The 24,724-nt window shown below is 39.2% G+C and overlaps 1 protein-coding gene across 1 annotated transcript in view; it reads right to left on the bottom strand.

Annotated features, from left to right (window-relative positions):
- Positions 1-24,724, bottom strand: part of PIEZO2 (piezo type mechanosensitive ion channel component 2) — a gene marked incomplete in the record, with an annotated part of 2,710,318 nt that overhangs the window by 278,569 nt on the left and 2,407,025 nt on the right. The window contains 1 exon segment of the mRNA XM_044067359.1: positions 10,995-11,127. Within this exon segment, the coding sequence (XP_043923294.1) occupies positions 10,995-11,127 (133 nt within the window).

Genomic DNA, 24,724 nt, shown 5'->3' on the forward strand with positions numbered 1-24,724 from the left:
AATAGCAACATTTTCTTGTAACCTCACGAAATAGACCCCATTACTTATTAGCCCCAAAACAGCTTGATTGACTTGATTTACTCAAGCAACTCACTTACACCTAACTACTTCTAGTGCACAAATCAGTATACAAACCAGAACAAAGCAAAGCCCTACTAGACTTATTACACACGTTCACCCCTTCTAGGCCACTTTGATCTGAAAACAAAATGCTCTTCAATACCTACAAACTAGATCTGTCAGCAGGAAACTCTCTCTATTCCCACTCTTAGAACTCTGTCCCCTTATTATTTAAACATATTAGCAACCTTTCTAATTTCAAGACCAATCTAAAAAAATATCAATCTGACACCTGTACCTGTACCTGTACAACCCTCAAAACAGATGCATGACCACCAACTCACTATAACTATGCATTTCTCACTCTTAATTCACAAATATCTTCATATCTTACCAGGTAATAGTGGCCTAACATCAAAAGAAGATCTCACTTTAATGATACCATACTAATAATGTATGCTCTTCCACCTCTTCAGTAAATACTTTCTAATATTTATTTTCTTCTATAATGTCCTTACATAACATTCTCATATCTCTAATAATAAACTCTCTCCATGTCATACCTCTCAACCGTACTGAATTCCCCAGAATTTCCTGGTTTTGAGGGTATAATAATGGGGTGCCACAAATTCTCAAGTGGTCCCTTCAAAGCCTGATTTTCTTTTAAAAAAATTAAATTTACAGTTTTTAGTTACCGCTGACGTCATCACACATCGCTGCCATACCCCTCAATGTCATCATAGATTCATAGGTTAATAGGTGTGTACTAGACTAATGGCCCTGGAACCTTTACAAGCCTAGTCCATAGATGTGTCCTGGCATTGTGCCATTTGATGTTAGTTCCCAGCGCCTCTATCAAGCAGAGCCACTGGAGTGATCCCTGGGGTGAACTTTCCATTTCCCATCCACTCATCAAGATTTCTCTTGAAGAGGGCCAGTGAGGTGCTCTGCTTGACATGCATGGGCAGTCTCTGGATTATGAACCTGTCCCTCCAGCATGTCCTGTTGATTGTGGTAATGAATTTGAGGTCTCTGGAGCATGTGTTGCGGAGGGATTGGGATTTCTTTAGATGCAGCATTTCTAACAGAGCTGAGTCAGACATGGCTTTGTAAGTCAAGCAGAAATCACCTCTTAGTAGACGATATAAGACAGAGAATAGCTGGAGTTCTTTGAGTCTGTCCATGTAGGACATGTGTTAAGGTCTAGGATCCACTTTGTGAGGTACTTTTGTGGCATTTCTAGCTGTTGCATGTGTCTAGTGAGGTACATGCCAAATGGGGCATTATACTCGATGACTGGCCTAATGAGGGAAGAGTAGAGAGAGGTGATAACCTTTTTCTTCCTGGATGCAAAACCCTTGGTAATGAGATGTGTGCCAGATAGAAGGACTTTCTTACCACAGTGGCAATGTGGTGGTCGAAGGAGAGGTTGCTGTCAACCTGTGTCCCCAGATCTCTTATAACACCTTCAGTGTTCAGTGGGCTCCCATCAATGTGGCAATTAGTGGGAACTGAGTTTTTCCCAAAGGGGATGATGACACATTTTTTTGGCATTAACCTTAAGGCCATGGTTTTGATACTAGTCACTGGTCTCAGTGAGGCCTTTCTGTAGGATGTCTACATCACATGAGGAGTTAATAATGGCTCCCAACTGTGAACTTGGTCAGCCAGAGTCCCTCCATGTTGGCCTGGACTTCTGAGAAGTAGATGCCAAACAGGAGAAGACCCAGGATCGATCCCAGTGGGACTCCACTTGTGACTTGTCAGCAGTCTGACTTGGAGTCTGCTACTTTCACACTGTGGGTTCTGTCTGTGAGCCAGTTTGCAACCCACCTAGTGATATAGGGGTTGATGCCTAGTTTGGTGAGTATATCAATAATTCCCGAGTGGGGAATGGTATCAAAGTCCTTGACCAGATCGAGGTAGGCTGTATGAACTGCCTTGCCCTCATCCACAGCTCTGGAGACTGACTCAAAGAAGTCAACCAGAGTGAGCAGGCATAATCTACCTTTCTCAAAACCAAATTGTGTAGGATCTAGAATTTGGAGAGTCCCTATATTCTTGTTAATTAGGTCCATGATGATGTGCTCCATAGCCTTACATATCAGAGTCATCAGGCTAATAATTCCCAGGGTCTGTAGTCACTCCCCTTTTATGGAGAGGAATGACTGTAGCAGTGCGCCATTTGGTAGGGACAAAGCCTGAGGTGAGGTTGTGATTGAACAGGGAATACAGATATGGTGCCAGTTCATATTGTAGTTCATGTAGAACACATCCAGAGTATTGTCTGATTTTATGGAAGCTGTATTCTTGGCCTTGGACAATGCAGCTTTAACCTGTGCTGCAGTAATGCTGGGTGCCTGGTATTCCTCCAGTATTGTGATTGGTCCTTTGTGGGTGGGAGAGGAGTACAGTTGGCACTGAATCTGTCAGCCAGTATGTTGGGAATATCTGCTGGTTCAGTATAGGTGGTATCATTGTGCAGTAACTCAGAGCAAACCTGGGCATCAGCATGCAGGGGTGTGCGTGATGATGTCAGCTTTGTGAGACAGTGCCTGACTCCTTGTCAGAGAATCAAAGAAGTTTTAAAAAGTTGTTTATGGCTGCAGCAGACAATGATGTTGCATCATGAAGAGGACAAGAAGGACTACTGGTATCTGAAGAGACTGGATGGATAAGCAAATTTATTTTGGAAATAAATAGCAGTGGAGCTGCGGGCACCGCGCGGCAAGAAAGACTGAAGAAAATGGCGTCGGCTGATGCTTATGTACTCCAGCCGCTCTGACGTCGGAGAGAAATGCGACATCAGCCGACGTCAGACCCAGACTTTGGAATCCGGCCGACCGAGGGCTGCCTGAGGCAGGACAACCCATATGTTATGACTGCAGTTGTATTCTTGAAGGACATCAAAGAGTACTATTAAACAAACATTCAGTACACAGCAACCTATTTGGCGTAATGCCATCCGGAATAGTTTTCACGTGATGATTACAATTTGCAGTCAATAAATATTTACCATGCATTCTTACATAATTGAATCTTTAAGGGGGATATTTTTCAACCACTGTACAACATCACTCTTCAGCAACAGTTAAAACACAGACTACTTAGCAAGCTTAATAAAATCATTTGTTACATCAAGTACTGTGGTCCCAGTTTATTTTATTTTTTTGTTTAAAACACAGACTACTACTTGATGACTTTATGAAGTGAAGGTCCCACTGCCTAATTTCACTCTTCACACAAGCTTTTATTTTTCTTCAACTCAATTTAATTAGAATGTTATTCAAAGGTGAAGGATTTACTTTATCTGCATTGCAGTAACTGGCAGCACTACATAACTGCCGGTACTGTGACATGGAACCAAATGCTAACGGACAGAATAGCATTTGAAAAGCCACCAGTATATTAAAAATAATGTTAATTATTGTTTGTGTCCAGCAAATATGAGCAATATAACGTCTGAAATGCAGGTGTACTCAAAAGAATGTTAATTTCATTTGTGTGTGTTCAAAAAGACAGTCTTAGATTTACTATTTAAGACTTGTTTGGCCTCTTCTTCTCATGCTTCTGTGTGGCACCATGACATCCATCTTATTAGACAAATAGTAGAAGACAACGATTTTACTGCTATGGAGTGGTGACATTATTGTTCTTCAGAAAGAAAGTGCAATGCAATGGGACCAAAGCTGTGCAGATAACAAAAGCAATTAGAGTCTTGTGGTGTATGACTGGTTTGTAACGGTTATCATATTGGTTATTATCATTTTCTTAAACCTCTAGCATTAAAATCAAATTTTGCAGAATAATTTAGACATGTAATATTGGTAATTTAACTAGTATTTTCTTATTTGGCTTATAACATCTGTGTTGGCTTACACTTGTAACAGCAACCATTAAGCAAAATTTAAGATAATGACCTCTGTCCTGACTGATTCTACAGTTTGGCTCTAAGCAGTGAGACCCTGTGAGATTCCTAAAAAAACATGGGGTTTATGGTCATGCCCTAAGGGTTCAAGCTTATGTAATTTTTCCTGCTCCACAGCACACCCCAAGTCTTTCATGGTGTTTATTATCACTGCAGTAATTGTAATATCATTCCCAATGACACTGTGATCTTTAGTAGGTCAATTAATCAGCCAATGCTCTGAGGAAGTTGGTAAATTGGGCTTGGATCTCAATGGTCTCCTAGAACATGTGCATAATAACTATACATGAATCTATAAACAAGGTTAGAAATGCAGTTTGATCCCAGTGGTGGGGTATGAGGTGTTTTTGGCAAAGCTGTTGGCATTAAAGTCAGATTAGAAGAGGAAGCAGATATGGGTGGTAAAAGTGAATGGATGGATGGAAAGACGGAGGTAGACTTGGTAGTAAAAAATAAAGATGAGATGCCTTTAGAGAATTTTATGCAAAGATGCATGTAAGGCTGAGAGACATGGAGTCACATTTGTAGAGCAGTTGGGAGATTAATTCAGTCTTTCATTATGAGTGTACTAGGGATGCTGGCACAGCAGATGTTGTACTAGCTATTAGACATACGAAGCAGGGAAAGGGAGGGGCATGATGAGTTTTACATAGAGGTAGACTTTTTTGTTTGGGATTACCTTAGTGGTCCTACTAAATGAGACCTTAAGGTGTGGTTGGGCATACAGCCATACCTCTCAACTTCCTAACACAAGAAATCTGGATAAAGCCTTAAATAATCAGGGGGGGGGATAAAGACCCAAAATAAGGACAGATTTTAAATATTGTTGTTATAAACCTAGAATGTTGTTAGAATAACAGGTTTCGTGTTAGCTTGCATTTTCTAAAGGATATTTATTTATTTAGTCACATTTGACTACCAGGAAAGTTCAACTGGGGAGATGTCCACTTTCAGAGGAGGCCCAGGAAGAAAAGCTCCAAATTCTTACAAAACATTTTAAGAACAATAATTTTAAAATCTTAAAAAAAAACAGTTTTTGAATTGTGGTATCCCACAATTCCACTGGAGTGGGTGGGGTTACATAATTATATATGCAAATTGCATGTTAATTAGTGTCCAGCTTTTTGGCCAGTTTTACCTACTTTTCACGGCCCTTTGTACAGATTTTTGATGTTTCCAGGTTGAGAGGTATGCTCCACATCCTTAATTTTCCCTCCTGCTCATGAATTTTTGGCAGCAGAAAACTCTATTATTTCTCACCTGTACATGTTATTAGAAATACAGTCATTTTTTTGAAAACTATGTATTAGATTACTTGATATATAGGCTATCCAGTTCTGTAAAGTGTATTGTTACTTGCAGTTCATATTGTATTCTTGATCATAGTTTATACTAGTAATATTCTGTTAATTTAATTTAATCTGTTTGTGTTTTGTCTGTTGTGGGTTTTTTTCTCCCCTTGTATATAATTTACTTATCAGCTATTGTAAAATATATTTCTGTGCATTTTGTGGAGCCTTTCTCCCCAGCTCATTAATCTATTGTGAAACTTTTCTCCTGGGCCTCTCTGAAAATGGTCCATTGGCTCAGTTGGACATTTCCGGTTACCAAAGGACAAATAAATAAATAAATAAACAAACTGATAGCATGAATTGTGACCTACATAGAGGTGCCAGCATTAAGCATATGTCTGGAATACATGCTTACTTCCTTGTCTCAGAACACTGCAGGATATGGCCACATATCATGGGCCATATCACAGCCTATGACGCCATGTTTACAGGTCACATGTCAAGAATGTAGCGACTTCACTACTAGTGAAATGAGGCTGTGGATTGTATAAAGATTTGGATAATATCAAGGTATCACTGCTGAATGCCAGATGTCTAAACTACAACATTTCTGAACTCGAGGCCTTGGTTAATCTTGAAAACATCAGCATTTGCATACTTACAGAAACCTTGTTTCATCATAGTGATACCACACCCTGTATTCCAGGGTACAATGTCATTCATACATTCAGATCCATCAGCATCTGTGGGTGAGTATGTATATTTACTCATATTCCCCTTGTCTCTCTCTAGATTTCACAGGTTACAGATCTGGAACTAGTTTAAGTCCTAGTTATAAGCAATAAATTTAATTAATTAGCACTTTATAGCCAGTTGCAGAGCCTTCCCTATGACCCATATGGAGAATGCAAAATACTTTCACTAGTTAGAAAGGTTAACAGTCAAACCAAACACCTTTCTTATGGCTGCCTTCAACTATCCACACATAAACTGGCAAACATATGCTACCAACAGCAAATATTCCCAGAGATTTCTGGATTTTGTAAATGCCAATGCACTTAACCAACTTATCCATCAACCTACCAGTTACGTTATCCTCTTGAGCTTGTCCTCACAAACATTTTTACCAACTGAACCAGCCTGCTTGTTGCCCCCTCCCTAGTCCAGCCTGACCATCTTGTTATGATTTTCTCTATGTAAGCCTGGTTTGTGGCCCCAATAAATCCCCTACATTCAGGGATTATTACAAAACCAATTATTTACTACTTATTGATAATCACAAATGGTAAGGTTTCTCAGAGAACCCTGTACATGAGGCTGCTGCTTCCTCCTCTCTTGGATAGGGCAATATTTATACCAATCCCACATCAGTATATTAGCAAGTTTAAAATTAAACCCGCATGGTGGAACTACCACATCAAAAATATAAAACAAAAAGAAAATGCTCCTTGCCTTCACTAAAAGCTGTCCACTTTATCATTATAAAAGGGGTTTAAAACTGGTACATACGTTTGTAAAACTTACTATTAGGAAAAAAGAAAAAAGCAAAGAAAAGGCCAACTATGAACTTAGGGATGCAAACTAACTCAAACTACAACCATAAGGCCTTCTTCAGCTTTATTAAGAAGCCTGGAAGTAACCAACAATTCTGTACTGCTTATCTTCAAAGGTACCCCCTTCTCTGACTCCAAAGATATTGATACTATTCTTGTAGGCAAATTCTCTTCCAGCTTCATTCCATCTCTTATCCCCACTGTCTCCACTGACAGCCCCCACACCCCTTCTGAGATCAATTCCAAACATGTCATTTTGTCACTTTCCAAAATTAAAAAGAATACTTCCATAGGTCCTGACAGTATCCCTTGATGTCTTCTAAGAAGTGTAAAGCCCCACATGGCAAAATCCATCCATCAGCTCTCCACCCTGAGTCTCTCCACTGTTTATGTCCTTGAGGTGTGGAGAATGGCAGGTGTGGTATCCTGCGTAAAGGTGATCCCTCTACTGACCCTTGGAATTACAAGGCTATTAGTCTCGTTAGTGTTATTTGCAAGAACGTATTATATTTGAAGTAATAAACAATGACATAAGTGACCTCATATTCATGCATAGGCACTAGTTCACTTTTATAAAGGGCAGATCATGTCTACTCAACCTGGTTGAGTTCTTTGAAAAGGCTTCTAAGGCATGGATAGGGGGCATACAGTCAACCCAGATTATCTCATTCTTATGAAGGCCTTTCAGACTAACCCTCATACTTGGATTATTGACAAACTCTCCCAACTCAACATTAACCCATACCTCCCTTGTTAGGTAACTGGATGTCTGAGAGGATCTATACTGTTAAATTCAAAGGTATTTGCCCTAGACAGAACATATCATCAGTGGTGTCCTACAGGGCTCTGTCCTGGGTCCCCTCCTCTTTGGTATACATCTCTCTGATATAACAGCTGTCATCAAAGGACTATGGTTAATCAAGTTTGCTCATGATTGTAAACTGGGGGGGGGGTATCAAATCCCATTCTGCTACTCAAATTCTACAGAAAGGGCTAGACCAAAGAAACACTTTGTGTATCTATCATGGGCTTACCCCCAACACCAAGAAATGCAGCAAAGTTTCCTTTGGTAAATTTAGCACCAGTATTGCTTACCATATATCTAACATTCCACTTAAATTTTACAGTTGTCAGGATCTCGGGTATGTATGTTGGTAACATTCTCTAGTATGACCACCATGATTCTCTGGTTGATAGAAAATCCTTCTAATTTACACAACTTATCTTTCATGCTATTTCCTCAAGAAACAAAGAAGTTATAGTCCTAGAAACACTAAAATAAAGTGGATAAAATTCCCAAATACTGAAACCAATAAAGACAGTCAATATGGCACTCCAGAAGGACAAACCATGATCCAAAAACCAAACTTTAATAGAGACACTTAAAAGGATGAATATAACAATACATGAATGCTTAACGTATCACCATGTTTTTGTGTTTCATAAAAGTTTTTCTTACTGATTATTAATGATTTATCACATGCTGGATAGATTTTACAAAGCTGAATTTTAGGAGGATTATTTATGTGGTTTAGTATCTGTACTTTATTGCACATCTTAATATATATGTGTAGTTTCTTTCCTAGATCTTGTGGGAAGTGATTGTTATTAGTTTGTACATTATATTGATAATTGTGTTGATTGAATGATTTATTGGGGGCTCATTGTATTTATATAGGTTTGTGGTAAAGGGTACACTCACATCTGATTAAGTTTTGTGAAGTACGAAAACACGGTAATACGTTAAGCGTTCGTGTAGTTTCATTGCTATATTCATCCTTTTAAGTGTCTCTATTAAAGTTATAGTCCTACTTTATTCATCTTTTGTTAGGTCAGCCATTGAATATACTGTGCCCTTTGGGATGTACTTTGCTTCGACATTTGCTTAAGAGATCTCACTGTCTCAGGTGTCAGTACTCTTTGCTACTCCATTAGGCCTATCCCTCTACTTGCAATCAAACAGACACCAGAGGAGTGAACTTTGTTTAGCATTCCATGCTATGAATTAATCAACACTCTTTTAACTCCTTCACGTAAGCTAGGACCAGTGGTAAGAGAAGCACCTTACCTAGCGACCTAAACCTGTACTACTGCATCAATAACACCAAATGACAGATATCTAACCCAAAGTATCTAGTATTTCAGGAATAGGATACCTTTATCAAGCAGATTTCTTCCATAGCAACCTTTAAAACCAGTATAAATGACTAGATATGTGATTGCAAAATTTCACTAGGGATATATAGATAATACATTGATGCAAATTTCAATTATAATTCTAAATGTACTTGAAGTGAAAGGCTTCTGGATGGTTGCACCTGTTACACTTTTCCACACAGAATTATACTCCTGTTTATACTTCTGTACATCCAAACATAAGCTCTCAAAAACAAATACATTTCTTCACTTCTGTATGTATATTTATACAGTTCTGTAAATAATTCCTACTTTGAAACCACAAGATGACTGTGGGTTTGTCAGGATAATGATTAAGTAACAGACAGACACTGAGGACGTGGTCTAACCAGTAGGAAATCTTTACTCTTTTTAGGGGAAATGTGTGCCATGTGATATGCATCTCCATGTAACTGTCTCATTAACATTGCAAGATCTATACTTCACACTGATGAGATCCAAATAAGGGTCCAAGTCTGAAATAAGGATGTACAATTTATTATGCCACGACAACCAAAATAAAAACTTGTAACACGTAGATAAAAATGCCAAAACACATTAACGCCATAACAAGTGATAATATGTTTTCGTACAAACTTCATCAGATGCAAACACCCCTGGCTAAGCAACACAAACTTATATATGTGGCTGGAATTCTAGAACCAATCTCTGTCTAGAAGCAACTAATTTAAAACTAATCAAATTACATAACAAGATTAAAAAAAAACATTAAATATTCAGTATCAATCAGTCCTTTAAAATCGCATGTATATAAATGAATGAATATTATAAACACTAACAAATGAATTATTATAATAATAAAACCATAATTTATGTGCTTGATTTATAATAAATGCTTGATTAAAACATTTTAAAACAATTGAATAAATAATTAAATGAATACATGAATAACAGTGGATTAATGAATGTTTTGCTACCATCTAGTGGCCATATAGCAAATCACATATACATATATAAAAAATAATAAATAGTGTAAATGCTCAAAAATAAGTTGTTATAATAAAACCACAATTTGTGTATTTAATATTAATATTTACTTGGTTAAAACAATTTAAGACAAATAAATAAATAGTTAAATAAATGCCAGTAGATTAAAAATGTTTTACTACCATCTGAATGACCATATGGCAAATTAAAGTTTGGCAGCTCTTAATTTAAGGACTGGAAGAATAGAAAGCATGTCATTCAAGATCTATACTTCACCTTCACATGCAGAAGGGAACAACACTGCCTCACAGAGGGATTGCATGCCTCCTAAACAAAACGCATACCTATACGTTTGCTTTCTATTGTTCAGATATCTGCTTTTCTTTTTATACATTCTCCCCATTGTCACTAACCTTGGACTCAGTCAGCTGTCATAACCACTGAATGCCCATTTCTTTCTTACCACTACTACCACCTTATTCTCAGTGGCACATGGCTGGGGGTCATCTTCTGTCAGGTAAGGATTTGCCTCTTTGGTACACAAGCTTGAGGTGAAGTGTTAAATGACAGCTTGGCTGCTCATCATACTGTTGTTGGCAAAGATCTGTACTTTTTATGTAATAGCTGGATCTAGGACAGTGCCTCTTCCAAAAGGTAATGTTGCAGCAGGTCCTTTTGAAATCCCCATCCTCAAACAAGCCAATAAATACCTTACTCAGCTACACCTCCTCCAGTCAACCCCATGACTCCTAGGACTCTAACCAGACTCAAGACACATTCACATTGGCAGACATCCTGACCCTCTTTCAAGCAGCTGCTTATATTCCATCTTTTCAACCTGGCATGCTGGCTGCCACATACAGAAGCTATCTGTATACTCACAGGTTGTTTGCTTGCAGTGCCGTTTTTCTTACTTATCATAAGTCGAAGCTTACTGCTGGATGAAAAGTTTTCTTATTTTTAGTTCTGGATCAGTGCTTCCTCCATGACATATGTATGTAGAATTTCTATAGCCTCATGCATATATAATGTACTTACTTTTTTATTGCAAATGCTTTGGCCTTTATCATTTGTTCTCTGATCTTCTCCATTATAAGTTCCTTCCTGGACTTCTGTTTGACACTAAGTAAGCTACTTCCTCTGTGACTGCTGTTTCTCGTACTGGTGCTGCCTGTGAAAAGACAAAAAAGAAAAACCTGTTAAAGTTTTTTGTTGAAGTAGTCACAATTTATGGAACGGCTTTCTGGATAATTACATGAATGAATGGCATTGATAAATTTGCATGAGAAGACATGCTGTGCTATGAAATAGAACCAGTATTGGATCTACAAGACAAACTTAGACTACAAATTATTTTGCATTATCCCTCATCATTCTTAAATATAATACCCTTTCAACTTTTACTTTTGTTAATTGACTGATGTTCATTCTTTTCATTCCAGTGTACGCTATCGACTTATAGTTTGATTCATTCCTTGGGTTAGTGGTCAAGAAATGAGCAACCATCTCAAGTGATTGTGTCTCGCCATTGTAAGAATTGATATGACTGTAGAACACTGGTATGAACTGGAAATAACTGGAATGAGATGGGAATAAATGTCTTTATCTGTTAATTAACTAGGAAAACTACTCATGTACCAACACCTTTGCCCAACGGTTCTTGGAATTCATAAATTCCAATGCCCTGGATCAACTAATCCATACTCCCACCAGGGGCTCCAATATCAACATGAGAAATTGACCCTCCACACCTATGGTCACCCCCTCGTTGGTCAGGTCTGACCATAAGCTAATCACCCTTGACATCCAAATCCCTCCCCCACCCCTCAGTAAGGAAACATCAATAAAAAACTTCTCTAAAGCCAGCTTCATCCTACTCAAGTTAGAAGTGACAAACCTCATGGCACCCATGCAGACAGGAACTGAAAGTTCGACTGTTGAATCCTACACTAAGGCACTGTACGAGCACATCCACTTGTGCATGAATCGTGCCATCCCAAATAGAACCAAGATGCTCTCCTCCAAAAAAAGGAATCCAATCTGGTGGTCCCCTGCCATAAACAGACTTTACAACAAAAGGAAGAAACTGCTGCAAAAAAGATGAAAATCCCAGGATACAAAAAAACTCCATTACCAGCCTCAGTAAGAAGCTGAGATCCCTCATAAAATCCTCCAAAGCTAGTTACGAAAATAAAATTGCCAAAGATTCCAAAGACAACCACAAGGCATTATATAGCTATGTCAAGAATCTAAATGGCAATGCTCAGATCTGCTCTGAGCTACAACAGAATGGCATTAAATATACTGATCCCAAGGATATTGCCAATATCCTGGCAGATTGATTCAGTGCCAACTTCACCCCCTGTCACCCCCTAAAGGGCCCATCTCAATACTGAAAGACTGCCAAATTCCGGTAATAATGACCACACAGGTAAAAAACACACTCTCCAAAGCTAAGAATACAGCATCCATGGGACCGGAGGACATCCGGGCTGTCTACTACATGAACTACAGAATGAACTGTCACCTCACCTAAGTGTCACATTTAACCATAGCCTCACCTCAGGCTTTGTGCCCACTGAGTGGTGCACAGCTACAGTTATCCCACTCCACAAGGGGGATCCACCTTGGAGCCTGGGAACTACCGGCCCATCAGTATGACGAGCCTGATCTGCAAGGTCATGGAACGTCTTATTATGGAATGTATAAACAAAGACATTGGCAACCTTCAAACACTGGAACCCACCCAGTGTGGGTTCGTGAAGGGCCGATCTTGTCTTCTGAACCTGATTGACTTCTTTGAATCAGTCTCCAGAGCTGTGAACAAGGGTAAGGCAGTCCACACAGCCTATCTGGACCTCGCCAAGTCCTTTGACACCATCCCCCACTCTGGAATCATAGATAAACTTACTTAGCTGGGCATTAATCCCAAAGTCACTCGATGCATTGCCAACTGGGTTACTGACAGAACCCACACTGTATAAGTAGCCGACTCCAAATCCAGCTCCAGACAAGTGACAAGTGGAGTACATCAGGGTTCTGTCCTGGGACCACTCTTGTTTGGCATTTACTTCTCTGAAGTACAGGCCAAAACTAAGGGACTCTGGCTAACAAAGTCTGAAGATGACTGCAAACTGGGAGCCATTATTGCATTCCCAAATGATGTGGATATTGTACAAAAGGGCCTTACAGAAACAGATGCTTGGTGCCAGAGCCATGGGCTCAAGCTCAATGCCAAGAAATGTATAGTTATCCCCTTTGGGAAAAAACATGTACCCATGAATTATCACATATGTGGCAGTACACTAAACACCAAATGTCTGATAAGAGACATAGGGACACAGGTGGACAGTGGTCTCATCTTTGATAACAACATTGCCACAACAGTCAGGAAATCCTTCTGTGTGGCACACCTCATCACTAAGGGCATTTCATCCAGAAAAAAGGAGGTCATTGTCCAACTGTACTCATCCCTTATTAGACTCATTATAGAATACAATGCCCCATTTGGTATGTACCTCTCAAGACATCTGCAACAACTAGAAAGGCCGCAGAAATACCTCACTAAAAGAATCACAGGCCTAAAGCAGATGCCCTATGCTGACTGCCTAAAAAAACTCCAGCTATAGTCTGTCGCATATTGTCTACTCAAAGGTGATCTCTGCTTAACATACAAGGCCATGTCAAACCCAGAGCTGTTGGACATGCTACACTTAAAGAAATCCCAATCCCTCAGAACCACATGCTCCAGGGATCTATACCTTGTCAATGTACAATAAACAAAACATGCTGGAGGGATAGGTTCCTGACCCAGAGACTCAGACTCTGGAATAGACTGCCCATACATGTCAAGCAGAGTGCCTCTTTGGCCCACTTCAAAAGGAACCTTGATGATTGGATGGGAGATAGGAATTTCCCCCCGGGATCACATCAGTCGCCCTGCTAGACAGGGGTTCAGGGAAGTAAATATTGTGGGAAGAAATAGGCAGGGAATTGTTATGGCTAGGCTTGTATAGGCTCTAGGGACGATAGCCTAGTACTAACCTATGAACCTATGAATTACACAAACTTATGCTGAACAGTTACCAGTCTCTCCTTTATAATCTTCAGAATAAAGTCTGCACATACTGTCGTTCGGTTAAGACTGCTTTATTATGTACAGTGGAGGTAGATGCCAACAATATCCGAATACTGTCTCCAATAACAGTGCTGATAAACTGAAATATTCCTTAGCTTCTGCACTCATATTCTTCATATTCCTTTCCTCCTGAATGCTATAATTAATATTCTGGAATGTTGAATGTTTGACCTGACTTCTGCACTCATACTCGAGTGTCTGTACTTCGATAAGTTTCTGCATATCAGTCCAAATGAACTAACTTAACTGACTGTGTCTGAAGTATCTTCTAATAATACCAAAACCCTGTAAGTTTCTAAATGCCTGTTTAGCCTTGGTTCCCAAACCTTGTAAGATCTGTTTGTTCTCAATATACTGCACATTCTGTTCTTATCAGTATTCTTAACTGAAGGTTATTTTCACTGATTGAAAGTGCACTCACTGAAACTGTATATGAGACTGTGAAGGTCTCTTTTAATATGCCGCATTTCTAGACTTATGCAAAGAGAATACAATATTTTTGTACATTTAATTGATACCTGATTTTACAACACTAATCCATGAGTAATATCAAAGAAGTAACCTTTTTAACAATGGTTACTGTTTTGCTAAACTTGCTTCCAATATTTCAAGTTAATATTGCCAGCTATTAAAAAAATCATGTGGTACTCTGGGTTAATTCCAAAACACTTGGGCAATGAAACAGAGACTTCCAATCAACAAGGAAACCTTGCAAACTCTCTTGAAAATGACACCCCCATTTGCATGCATCATAATCTGTCTCACTACTGAAATTAATGTAATATTGTATACATATGGAAAGTGGCATGCATCAGCATGGGGCTATGGTAGAAAATATTACCATGTGGCTATGGCAATAAAGCTTCCTGATATTTTTTAAGTCTGATATTAAACCTTTGAACCAGTGTGAGTAGGATATTATCAACATTTAGAAAAAGAGCCAGGTTTGCCATGCTCAGGATCAAAAGTATTTTAACACTTCTTTAAAAAAAAACACAGTTACCTCCCTAAGCCTTCACATTGTGCAGATGCAACATGATATGATTCAGAGCAAATGAGCCACATTGTTTGCAGGTCATATTCTAAGACCCTGCAGAGACTGTCTGATGATTTCTAAGCTCTCTGGCCAATGCAGTGTTTGTACTTTACAGTGGAAGAGTGGAAGGAGAGGATCCTTTACAACAATAATTATTTCTATATGTGCAGCTGTGTACAGTGGGTACATGAATGTGGCTACCCTACATGCTGTTGTTTGCCATACATAGTGTTGGGACCACACAATTGCAACACAGGCTATGTCCAGTAGGGGACTACATTAGAAATGAAAATTGCATAATACGGATGACTGATATATGACACTGCATATGTACATGTTTGGAACATAGGGAAGTGATGAGTAAGTAACTGACATGACTAATATGCCACTGTATATGCAGGAGCATATCTGTAGACACACACACACACACACACACACACACACACACACACACACACACACACACACACACACACATAGATGTCATTAATTTCACTGAAAACTCAAAATGCTGAAAGTCAGAATGGTGAAAACCCAAAATATTGATAAAGTTTAAATACCTTCTCTTCACTGACTACTATCTAAGCCATCTCTATCTGCTATCTCTGCCACAGCTACCTATTGCTGTACCCTACTCTTTGTCCACTAGGTGGCACTCTAACCTTAGGCTTGTGCTGCATCCTTTACCCCACTTTTCCCATACTTTATCTCTGACTACTTTCCAATTTTCCTGCTGTATTACACTATTCTTCAGGGCTTTCCCCCCTCCATCCAGCTATAATTCCCTCATTTTTATCTATCCCTCATATACCAAATAGTTGCATTATCACACCCTGCTACACACAGATTGTCTCTGCAGAATCTTACTTCTCCTGCTCTACCTGCTCCATTCGCCCTGTGGGCTCACTCCGCTCCCCTACCCTACCCCCAATTCCCATACACCCCCAATGCTCCTACATTTATACTTATCAAACCACACTCCTTCCCTTATTAACCATTAGCACTTCAGTACTCACTTTATATAATCAAATTCTACACACCCACTTTTCATACTGCCTACCATTCTACTACCCCTGAAATGCTATCTCATTCCAAACACCTCATTTTTAGGCCCTACATTTTTAAACTCTATTCTATTCTTCACTGCTATTATGCCTTTAATTTTCAAACCAAAACTTATTAACCTGTCTCGTTTACTTCTCCTACTACCCATTCTATCTGTACCCTATATTCTTACCTTATATGAAAACTTACACTATACTGAGTCCCACCATCCCTTAAAGCAGGCATTACTACTAAGTCAACTATACCTCCAAAGCCATTCAAACATAACATCCACCTCCACCTACCTTTTACTAAAGTTTCACAGGGTTGCCCATATTACTTACCTACAAGCTAGGAAGTCACAAAACATTTTCTGTAAACTCCTGAGGTTTACACATATTCTGAAACAACATCCTCTACTCCATGGTGACATTCACCCTAACCCTGGACCAATCAATAATACCCCAATAAACCCCTACCTACTTCAAGCCAACACCCCATTCACCCCCACTAGCACCCATAATTCTCTGCTTATAGCACATCTCAATATACAGAGCTTAAACAATAAAATTAGTCAACTACATGCTCTGCTAGACATTCATTCATTTGATATCCTATGTTTAACAGAGACTTGGCTCAAACCAGTAACAAAGGACAATGAAATTATCCCACCTGACTATAATATCTTAAGATTAGACCATACAACCAAAAAGGGTGGAGGGGAAGCAATTCTATACAAATCTAAGTTACATGTCACTTCTTTAGATGTAAAACTATCTTTTGATAGTAATGCTGAAATCCTCATCTCTAAACTACAGATCAATGCTAGTAAATCTTTGTACATTATATGCTCCTACCTACCTCCAGGCAGTAACATTAACATCCTAGAAAATATCCTTTGCTGGCTTTCTGCATCCTTCCCGCAAGAAACCATTCTACTTGGTGATCTTAACATAGATTGAAATTGCTGTACCTCATCCAAACCTACAACCCATATTAACCTTTATGGCTTCTCCCAAATAATTACCAGTCCAACCAGAATCCATAAACCAGTAGCAAAGAATGTATCTTAGACTGGATCTTAGTAAATAGCCATACTCTCTCTTATAAAGCAGGTACCCTTCCTGATGATATTAGTGACCACTCCCTTACTTACATAATCAGACAAATAACCTTTATTCCCAACCAGACTCTCTTTAAAATTGCCCGGAACAAAAAAACTTTCAATCCAACAAGCTTCCAAGCTGAGCTTCAAGCCTGTAACTGGTCACCCTTAACGCTACTCCCTCTTGAGCAAGAAGTAACCTATTTTAACACTAATTTTTTACTGGCGCAGTGGTGCAGCGGTTAATGCTGTCGCCTCACAGCATGAGGTTCTCCGGTTCAATTCTTGGCTGGGGTGCCTTCTGTGTGGAGTTTGCATGTTCTCCCTGCGTTCGCGTGGGTTTCCTCTGGGTACTCCGGTTTCCTCCCACATTCTAAAGACATGCTTCTGGAGCATTTCTCCCCGGGCCTCCTCTGAAAACAGGATCTGTGGAACCTAGTCGGACATTCCCGGTCAACAAATGTTAAATAAAAATAAAAATAAAATAAATAAAAAAAATAAAATCCTGGAATACCATGCCCCTACTCGCTTTATAAGAACTAGAAGTAAAGCTGCTCCATGGCTCACTAAAGACACTAGGCAGAAAATCTTATTGAGAAATAAAATCTGGTCTAAATGGAGAAATTCTAAAAACCCAATAGATAATCAAAAATTTAAAGAGCTGAAAAATGCCACTAAAAGATCAATACTCCTTGATAAAAAAACTTCTACTTTAAACTCCAGGAAAATCATCAACAAAAAACACAAACTTTCTGGTTAGGTATAAATAGACTTCTATACCCAGGCCATTCCAAGACACCAACCCCATCAGGTCTCTCCCTTAACAGTCCCAGCCAGATTGCTGATGCTTTCAACACCTTTTTTACTGAAACTGTTCAATCTTTAGCAAACTCCTTACCAATTGTTAGCTCAGCTCTCCCATCCTCATTATCTAGAATACCCCCACCTTTCATTTAAAACCAGTTCCTACATCCCTTATCCACACATTACTCCACAAACTTAAACCGTGTACCCCCTCAGCTGATTTCCTACCAGCTGAATACCTGCAAACTGCAGCAATAGTACTTGCCTATCCCATTTCCATCCTAATTAATAGAACCATTAATGAAGGCTCCATCCCATCTCTCTGGAAAATCTCTCACATTATCCCACTTCACAATGGTGGTAACTCAACCGAACTCTCTAACTTTCGCCCCATACTCTCCTTTAGCTAAAATTATGGAAAAATGCATCCACCAGCAACTACTTGATCACCTTCTCCAGAATGACCTACTAGCTGACTGCCAGCATGGTTTTAGGCCCTGCCATAGTACTACCACTGCTTTCTTATCCTTCTCTGACTGCATTAACAAACATCGTAATAACAACATGCTTTCCTCTGCGCTCTTTATTGACCTCTTTAAAGCCTTCGATATGGTTAACCATCAGACACTTCTAAACATACTCAAATTACTCTCACTTGATACTCAGGTACTAAAATGGTTCAAGTCCTACTTAGAAAATAGGCATCACGCTGTCCTTTGGGACAACCTCCTATCCACACCTCTCCCTATTACCCTTGGTGTCCCTCAAGGCTCTATCCTGGGACGGCTCCTTTTTTCCATTTTTATTAATGATCTAAATATAAATCTTCCTCAAGCTACCTGCATAGTATGCAGATGACTCCACACTAATTTGTGCTGCCTCATCTTCATCTGAACTCCAATCCATAACTCAAACTGTATTTAACCTAGTAGAAAACTGGTTCCTTCAACAGTGTCTCCTTCTAAACGCCAAAAAAAACAAAATTGTTGTCATTTACTCCAACACTAAAATCCTCCCCAATAGACCTCACAGTTACATCTAACAATGGTACTGTTATAGCACCTGACCCAAATACCAAACTCTTAGGTGTAATAATTGACCACAACTTGAACTTTGACTCCCATATTAACTCAACTATTAAAACTGTAAACAGAAAACTCGGTACTCTTTACAGGATAAAACCTTTCCTTATCCCAGAAGCTAGAACTACCATTGCCCATACCCATCTGATCTCTACACTCCTCTATGCCTCCCCCATTTTTACTAATCTTTCCAAAAGCAACCTTAACAAATTGGCAACCTCCTATAACAACATTGCCAGATTTGCCACTGGCTCCCCATTTCGAACTCACCATTGACAAAATCTTAAACAGCTAGGATGGCTAGAACTGCAAAACCAGCTACAATCTCAACAACTTATTATCAGCTATAAGACTTTGTATCATCCAAGTAATACTACTATTCTATGTAGCCTCATCACCCCCTACAAAAATCTTACTACCCTTCGCTCAGCAGATAAATTACTAGCATCCATTCAAAAATCTCACAACAAAGCAGGTGATTCTCTTTTCTCTAATTCTGTGGGGAAAACCTGGAATAGGCTTCCCGGCAAACTAACATCACTTACATCATTACCACTCTTCAAAAAGCAACTAAAAATACTTCTTAAATCTCAATGGCTATGCCCATGTACTAATCCAGACTAACACCCCCCCCCCCCCGTTTATCCTTACTGCTTTTCCTTCCTCCTTATACCCTTACATTATGATAGTAAGCCTCCTTACTTTGATATCTAGCCTTGTCTCTTCAGGTAATTACCACAGAATACATATTTCTGTAATAATCAAGTTGCTGAGACCACATATGTTTCCACTTTGTATATATACTAACTTCATGTTGTTTGTTTACTTTGAGCATTTACTTTTAAAAACAACCTTAATTATTAGTTTGAATCTGTTCTTTTTCCTAGTCTGCTATATAATTGTCAAACCTCTCCTATGTAAATTTGTTTCTAGTAATACTGCATTGTTTTTGTAAACCTTGTACTGAAGTTCTTGATGTTAGTCTCTATTGACAATGTATTTCATTTTTTTTTTATTTCTCTTTTGAGTTAATAGTGTAACTGGAGCTTATCTCCCCAGGCCTCTACTGAAAATGAACATGTATCCAGTTGGACTAGCCCAGTCAACAAATGTAAAATAAAATAAATAAATAAAATAAAATAAATAAAATAAAATAAATAAAGCGGACTTGTCCTTTTCCCACTGTAGTGTGATCCCAGAGCATCTCACCAAGAATGGAGTTGTGGACACTATTACAGAATCTAGATGGTGCCCTATAGGAGGAAGAGTTGTACTGACCAACTGCTTTGGGCATCTACTGTGGTGGACTGTATCCTCAAGATAGGAGGACATAAATTACAGAATGACTTCAGTGGTACAGCTAGCCACTCCTAAAATATGGCTCTAGGTGATTCGGTCATGTTGACTAATGTCACCAAATGGGCATGTGTATTTTCCAGTGATAAGTGGGTTGAGGAACTAGCCTACTCCAACCTGTGCCATGGTGGGAGGGGTGTATTAGCCTCTTTTGGCCAATGTGTGCCCATCATAAAGCAAAGCAGCCATGCAGAAATAAGCTACTGGCCGACTGGTGTGCAGTTGTCCAGACTGGGTTACCTTGAATAGCTCTGTTGAGAGAAATCAGAACATAAAACCAATCAAACTGCCAAACATAAACTAAGAATTGATACGCTCAATATAAATTCACTGACAGGATGGAGTTTGGAAATGGAAGACATGATGGTAAGGAGGAGGCTGAATATCATATGTAGCCAAGAGATAAGATGGAAGGGCAGTGCAGGAAAACCACTTAGCTTGGGATCCAGAGTCTACTACTTATGAGGAGGATAGGCTAGAAAAGGGGTGGGAATTGTGGTGATGGAGAGTCTACATTAGTCAGTTAGGGATGTCACCAAAATTAGTGACAGACTCATGGCACTCAGACTCCAGTGTAATGACAGGGCAGTATTCCCCACAGCAGGGTTCTGATAGTGAGGAACATAGCATTCAGACAACAGTTGCAGGATCTACTACATAAAGCAGGACAACATGAATTGGTGTTGATAATGGGTATGCACATATTGGGATGGACAGAAGAGGATATGAGGACTGCCTGGGTCCACATGGGTGGGGCAACAGGAATAAAGAAGGATAGGTTTTTCTGGACTTCTGCCTGGAAAATAGCTTGATGGCGATCAGCACATAGCTCAGCAAGTGGGACAGTCACCAGATCACAAACAAGAGAGACCAAAATGCAACTCAGGTAGACAAATAAGGAAAGGATAGTGGGGTAGAACTGAAGACCTGGAAGCTGAATGGAAAGCACAACATTTCAAGGAATTACTCAGGGCTCTAGTAACTCAAGAAGAGAGGAAGAGGATGGAGATGAAGAATAATGGCAGCACCTCAAAACAGCATGTGTGGACTATAGAACAGATATGTGGCTGAACCAGGAAGGGAAATAAGGTACGTAATGAAAGTTGCTGGTGGAATGCAGAAGCCCAGGAAGTCATCAAAAGTAAAAAGGAGTGTAAGAAAAAGTGAGAGATAGAAAATATGGACCAGACTAGGAAGAAAATTGGGTTGGCTAACAATGAAGCTAAGAGAGGAGTTGGATAGAAAAGAATGTGGCATGAGAGGCACTCTGCCAGCTTCTGGAAAGTGACTCAGTAGATGGCACAAAGAAACACAATCAGGTTGCAAGTCAAAGGGAGAGAAAGATAAAAACGATAGTCAGAAACCCTTCATAACGGAACGCCAGCAACAACCTGCTCACCAGTTCACAGGACATCAAAAGCAGATGGAAGTAGTACTTTCAGTAACTTCTGAATGAAGAAAACCCCACAGAAGCATACATATACGTATGTGACCCATACACAACCTATGGTGAGAAAAGAGGAGGAACCCACTACTGAAGAAGTAAAAACAATGCTATGGAAATGAACTCAGGGAAAGCAAAAGGCACATATGAGGTCACAGCAGATAGTTTAAGATATTGTGTGAGATAGGGAGAAATAGCTCCTGAGGGTACTCAAAGCAATATGGAAAGAAAGGCAGATCAGAGATGACTGGAGAGCAAACATTCTAGTGCCAGTTTTCAAGAACAAAGGGAACATTCACAGCTGTGGGTAGTATAGAGGTATCAAACTCCTGTCACACTGCATGAAAGCTCTAGCAAGGGTGGTTTTGAAATAAATACACAGAATGATAGAACGTAAGATAGGAGGTAAGCAGTTTAATTTCAGATCAGGATGCAATACATGTGACTCAATATTTGCAGTGAGACAGACAGTTGAGAAGAAGCTAGAGATGAAGAAAGATTCTGACTGGGTATTCCTAGCCTTAAAGAAAACATATGACAAGGTCCCAAGAAAGTCAACTTGTGCAGTCCTGTAGTGGTTCAAAGTCCCAGAAACATTGTCAGAATTAGTGCAAGCTATGTATAAGGATCCAGTGACTCAAGTACGAACAGTGTTCGGTCTCACAGAGAGGTTCCAAGTGGGAGAGGGTGTGCTTCAGGATTCAGCTCTGAGCCCACTGCTGTTCATACTGGTAATGGATAATGTTAGCAAACAGGTTGGAGGGGACAGATCAACAAAGTTGCTGTATGAAGACATTGGGGCATTATAGGCAGACCCTGACCAAGAACTTCAGCAAAGGATAGGGAAGTGGAATGCAAAACTGAAGACACACGGGATGAAACTGAGTACTGATAAGGCAGTTGTAGTGACAGAAAATGGGGTAAATCAGAAGAATCTGAGAAATGAGACAGAATGGAAAATAGTGAAACAAGTTAATAGCTTCAAGTATCTAGGAGGGGTGGTTGAGTAGAAGGGAAGGTCAAAACAGGAATCAGAGGAGCTGGAGTCAACTGGCACAGATTGTCAGGTGTAGTATATGACAGAAGAATGCCAAAGAAGCTGAACAGTAAGGTGTACAGGACAGTGGTGCACTCAGTACTACTGTATGGTATGGAAACCTAATAATGGCAGACCAATTGAGGAAGCTAGAGATGATGGAAGTGAAGTGCCTTAGATGAGTGGTAGGATGCATGCAGTGGGACAGATGAAGAAATGAGGACATAGCAGCAGAAGACAAAGTAGCTCCAATTTCGGAAAAGGTCAAAAAGAACAAATTATGGTGGTTTGGGCAAATGTATAGAAACGCAGAAGACAATCTGGTGAAGATTTGGGACAGCAGAAAAGGGGAGAGGAAACAAGAGCATCCGACAAAAAGGCGGATGTTTTTTGTCAGAAAAGACCTGTGACAGTCAGGCATGAGTGTCGAAGAAAGTAGAAGCATGGCAATTAGCAGAGAGAGATGGCAATAATTGACACAACACCCTGAACCCATGAAGAAAAAAGGGGAAAAAGAGGGGTTTGATGATGTTGATTATAATGATAATATGTGATCCTAGTAGCTGGTATAGATAATTAGTAAGAGGGTATGTGTGTGTGTGGGGGGGGGGGCTGTGGGGGTCACAGGGAGGACTTGCCCCTGCATTAAAAGGGTTTCAGAATTTTCAGCTTTCAATATTTTGACTTGGCAATATTTTGACTCATTAATATTATGAACTACACTCATCTCTCTCCCTCTCTCTCTTATATATATATATATATATATATATATATATATATATATATATAGATATATAGATATATATATGTATGTATAAATACATACATATTCACACACACACACACACACACACACATATATATATATATATATATATATATATATATATATATATAAAGACAACTTTGCCAGCACTGATTCAAAAATAAATAAATAAAAAAACTGCAGAAAAAATAAGTGTCTGTTAACTCTGTGCCTCTTTAAACTCAAAGAAATGTCTACTATCAGTACAAACTAGAACATGGATGGGGGTTGTCTACTATGTATAGATGTACCCTCTTCCCAAACAACCACACAGTGTTGTGTTCTGTCCATTATTCCTTGTGCCAAGGTCCATTGTGTATTGACGACCCTCTTTATTATTGATAGGTTGTTGTTCTCTATTACCCCAGGTTGCGTTTGCAACACAGCATGCTCTATCGATATATACTTACTCTATGGATTAGGGCACTGATCTCACTAATTTTCTAGCAAACAGGCATATGAAATAACACTCCCTCCCAAAAGGCTTACTCAATATAGGGGAGTGCACAATATATTTTTTGGTATAGTGGTCATTTTAGCTACAACAGTAAGGTACTGTACTGCCTTGATCTAAGAGCAAATTAATTTGGAATCATTGGGAACATTTTAAATGACTATTTTAACTTTTTATAAATTCAGTGTTTAAACAGCAAAAATTTCATACAGAATACTTTAACAAACAAACAAATAAATACATGAATAAATAACTGTGTGTGTGTTTTGGGGGATATATGTGGTCTGGTCAGGGAAGGAGTTACCACCAAATTCCCTACTTATATGTCCAAGATACTTCACACATCACACTAACCAGGCCACCAGAAATTACAGTTATTGGATTTTCTGTTTTGTTTTCATTATTGTTTCCCATTCATTTCAGTGGGATGAGATAAATATATGTTTTCCTTTGAAAAGGGCTTT

The sequence above is a fragment of the Protopterus annectens genome, chromosome 3.part1 (assembly GCF_019279795.1).
Source record: "Protopterus annectens isolate FY-2018-M chromosome 3.part1, PAN1.0, whole genome shotgun sequence".
Taxonomy (NCBI): Eukaryota; Metazoa; Chordata; order Ceratodontiformes; family Protopteridae; genus Protopterus; species Protopterus annectens.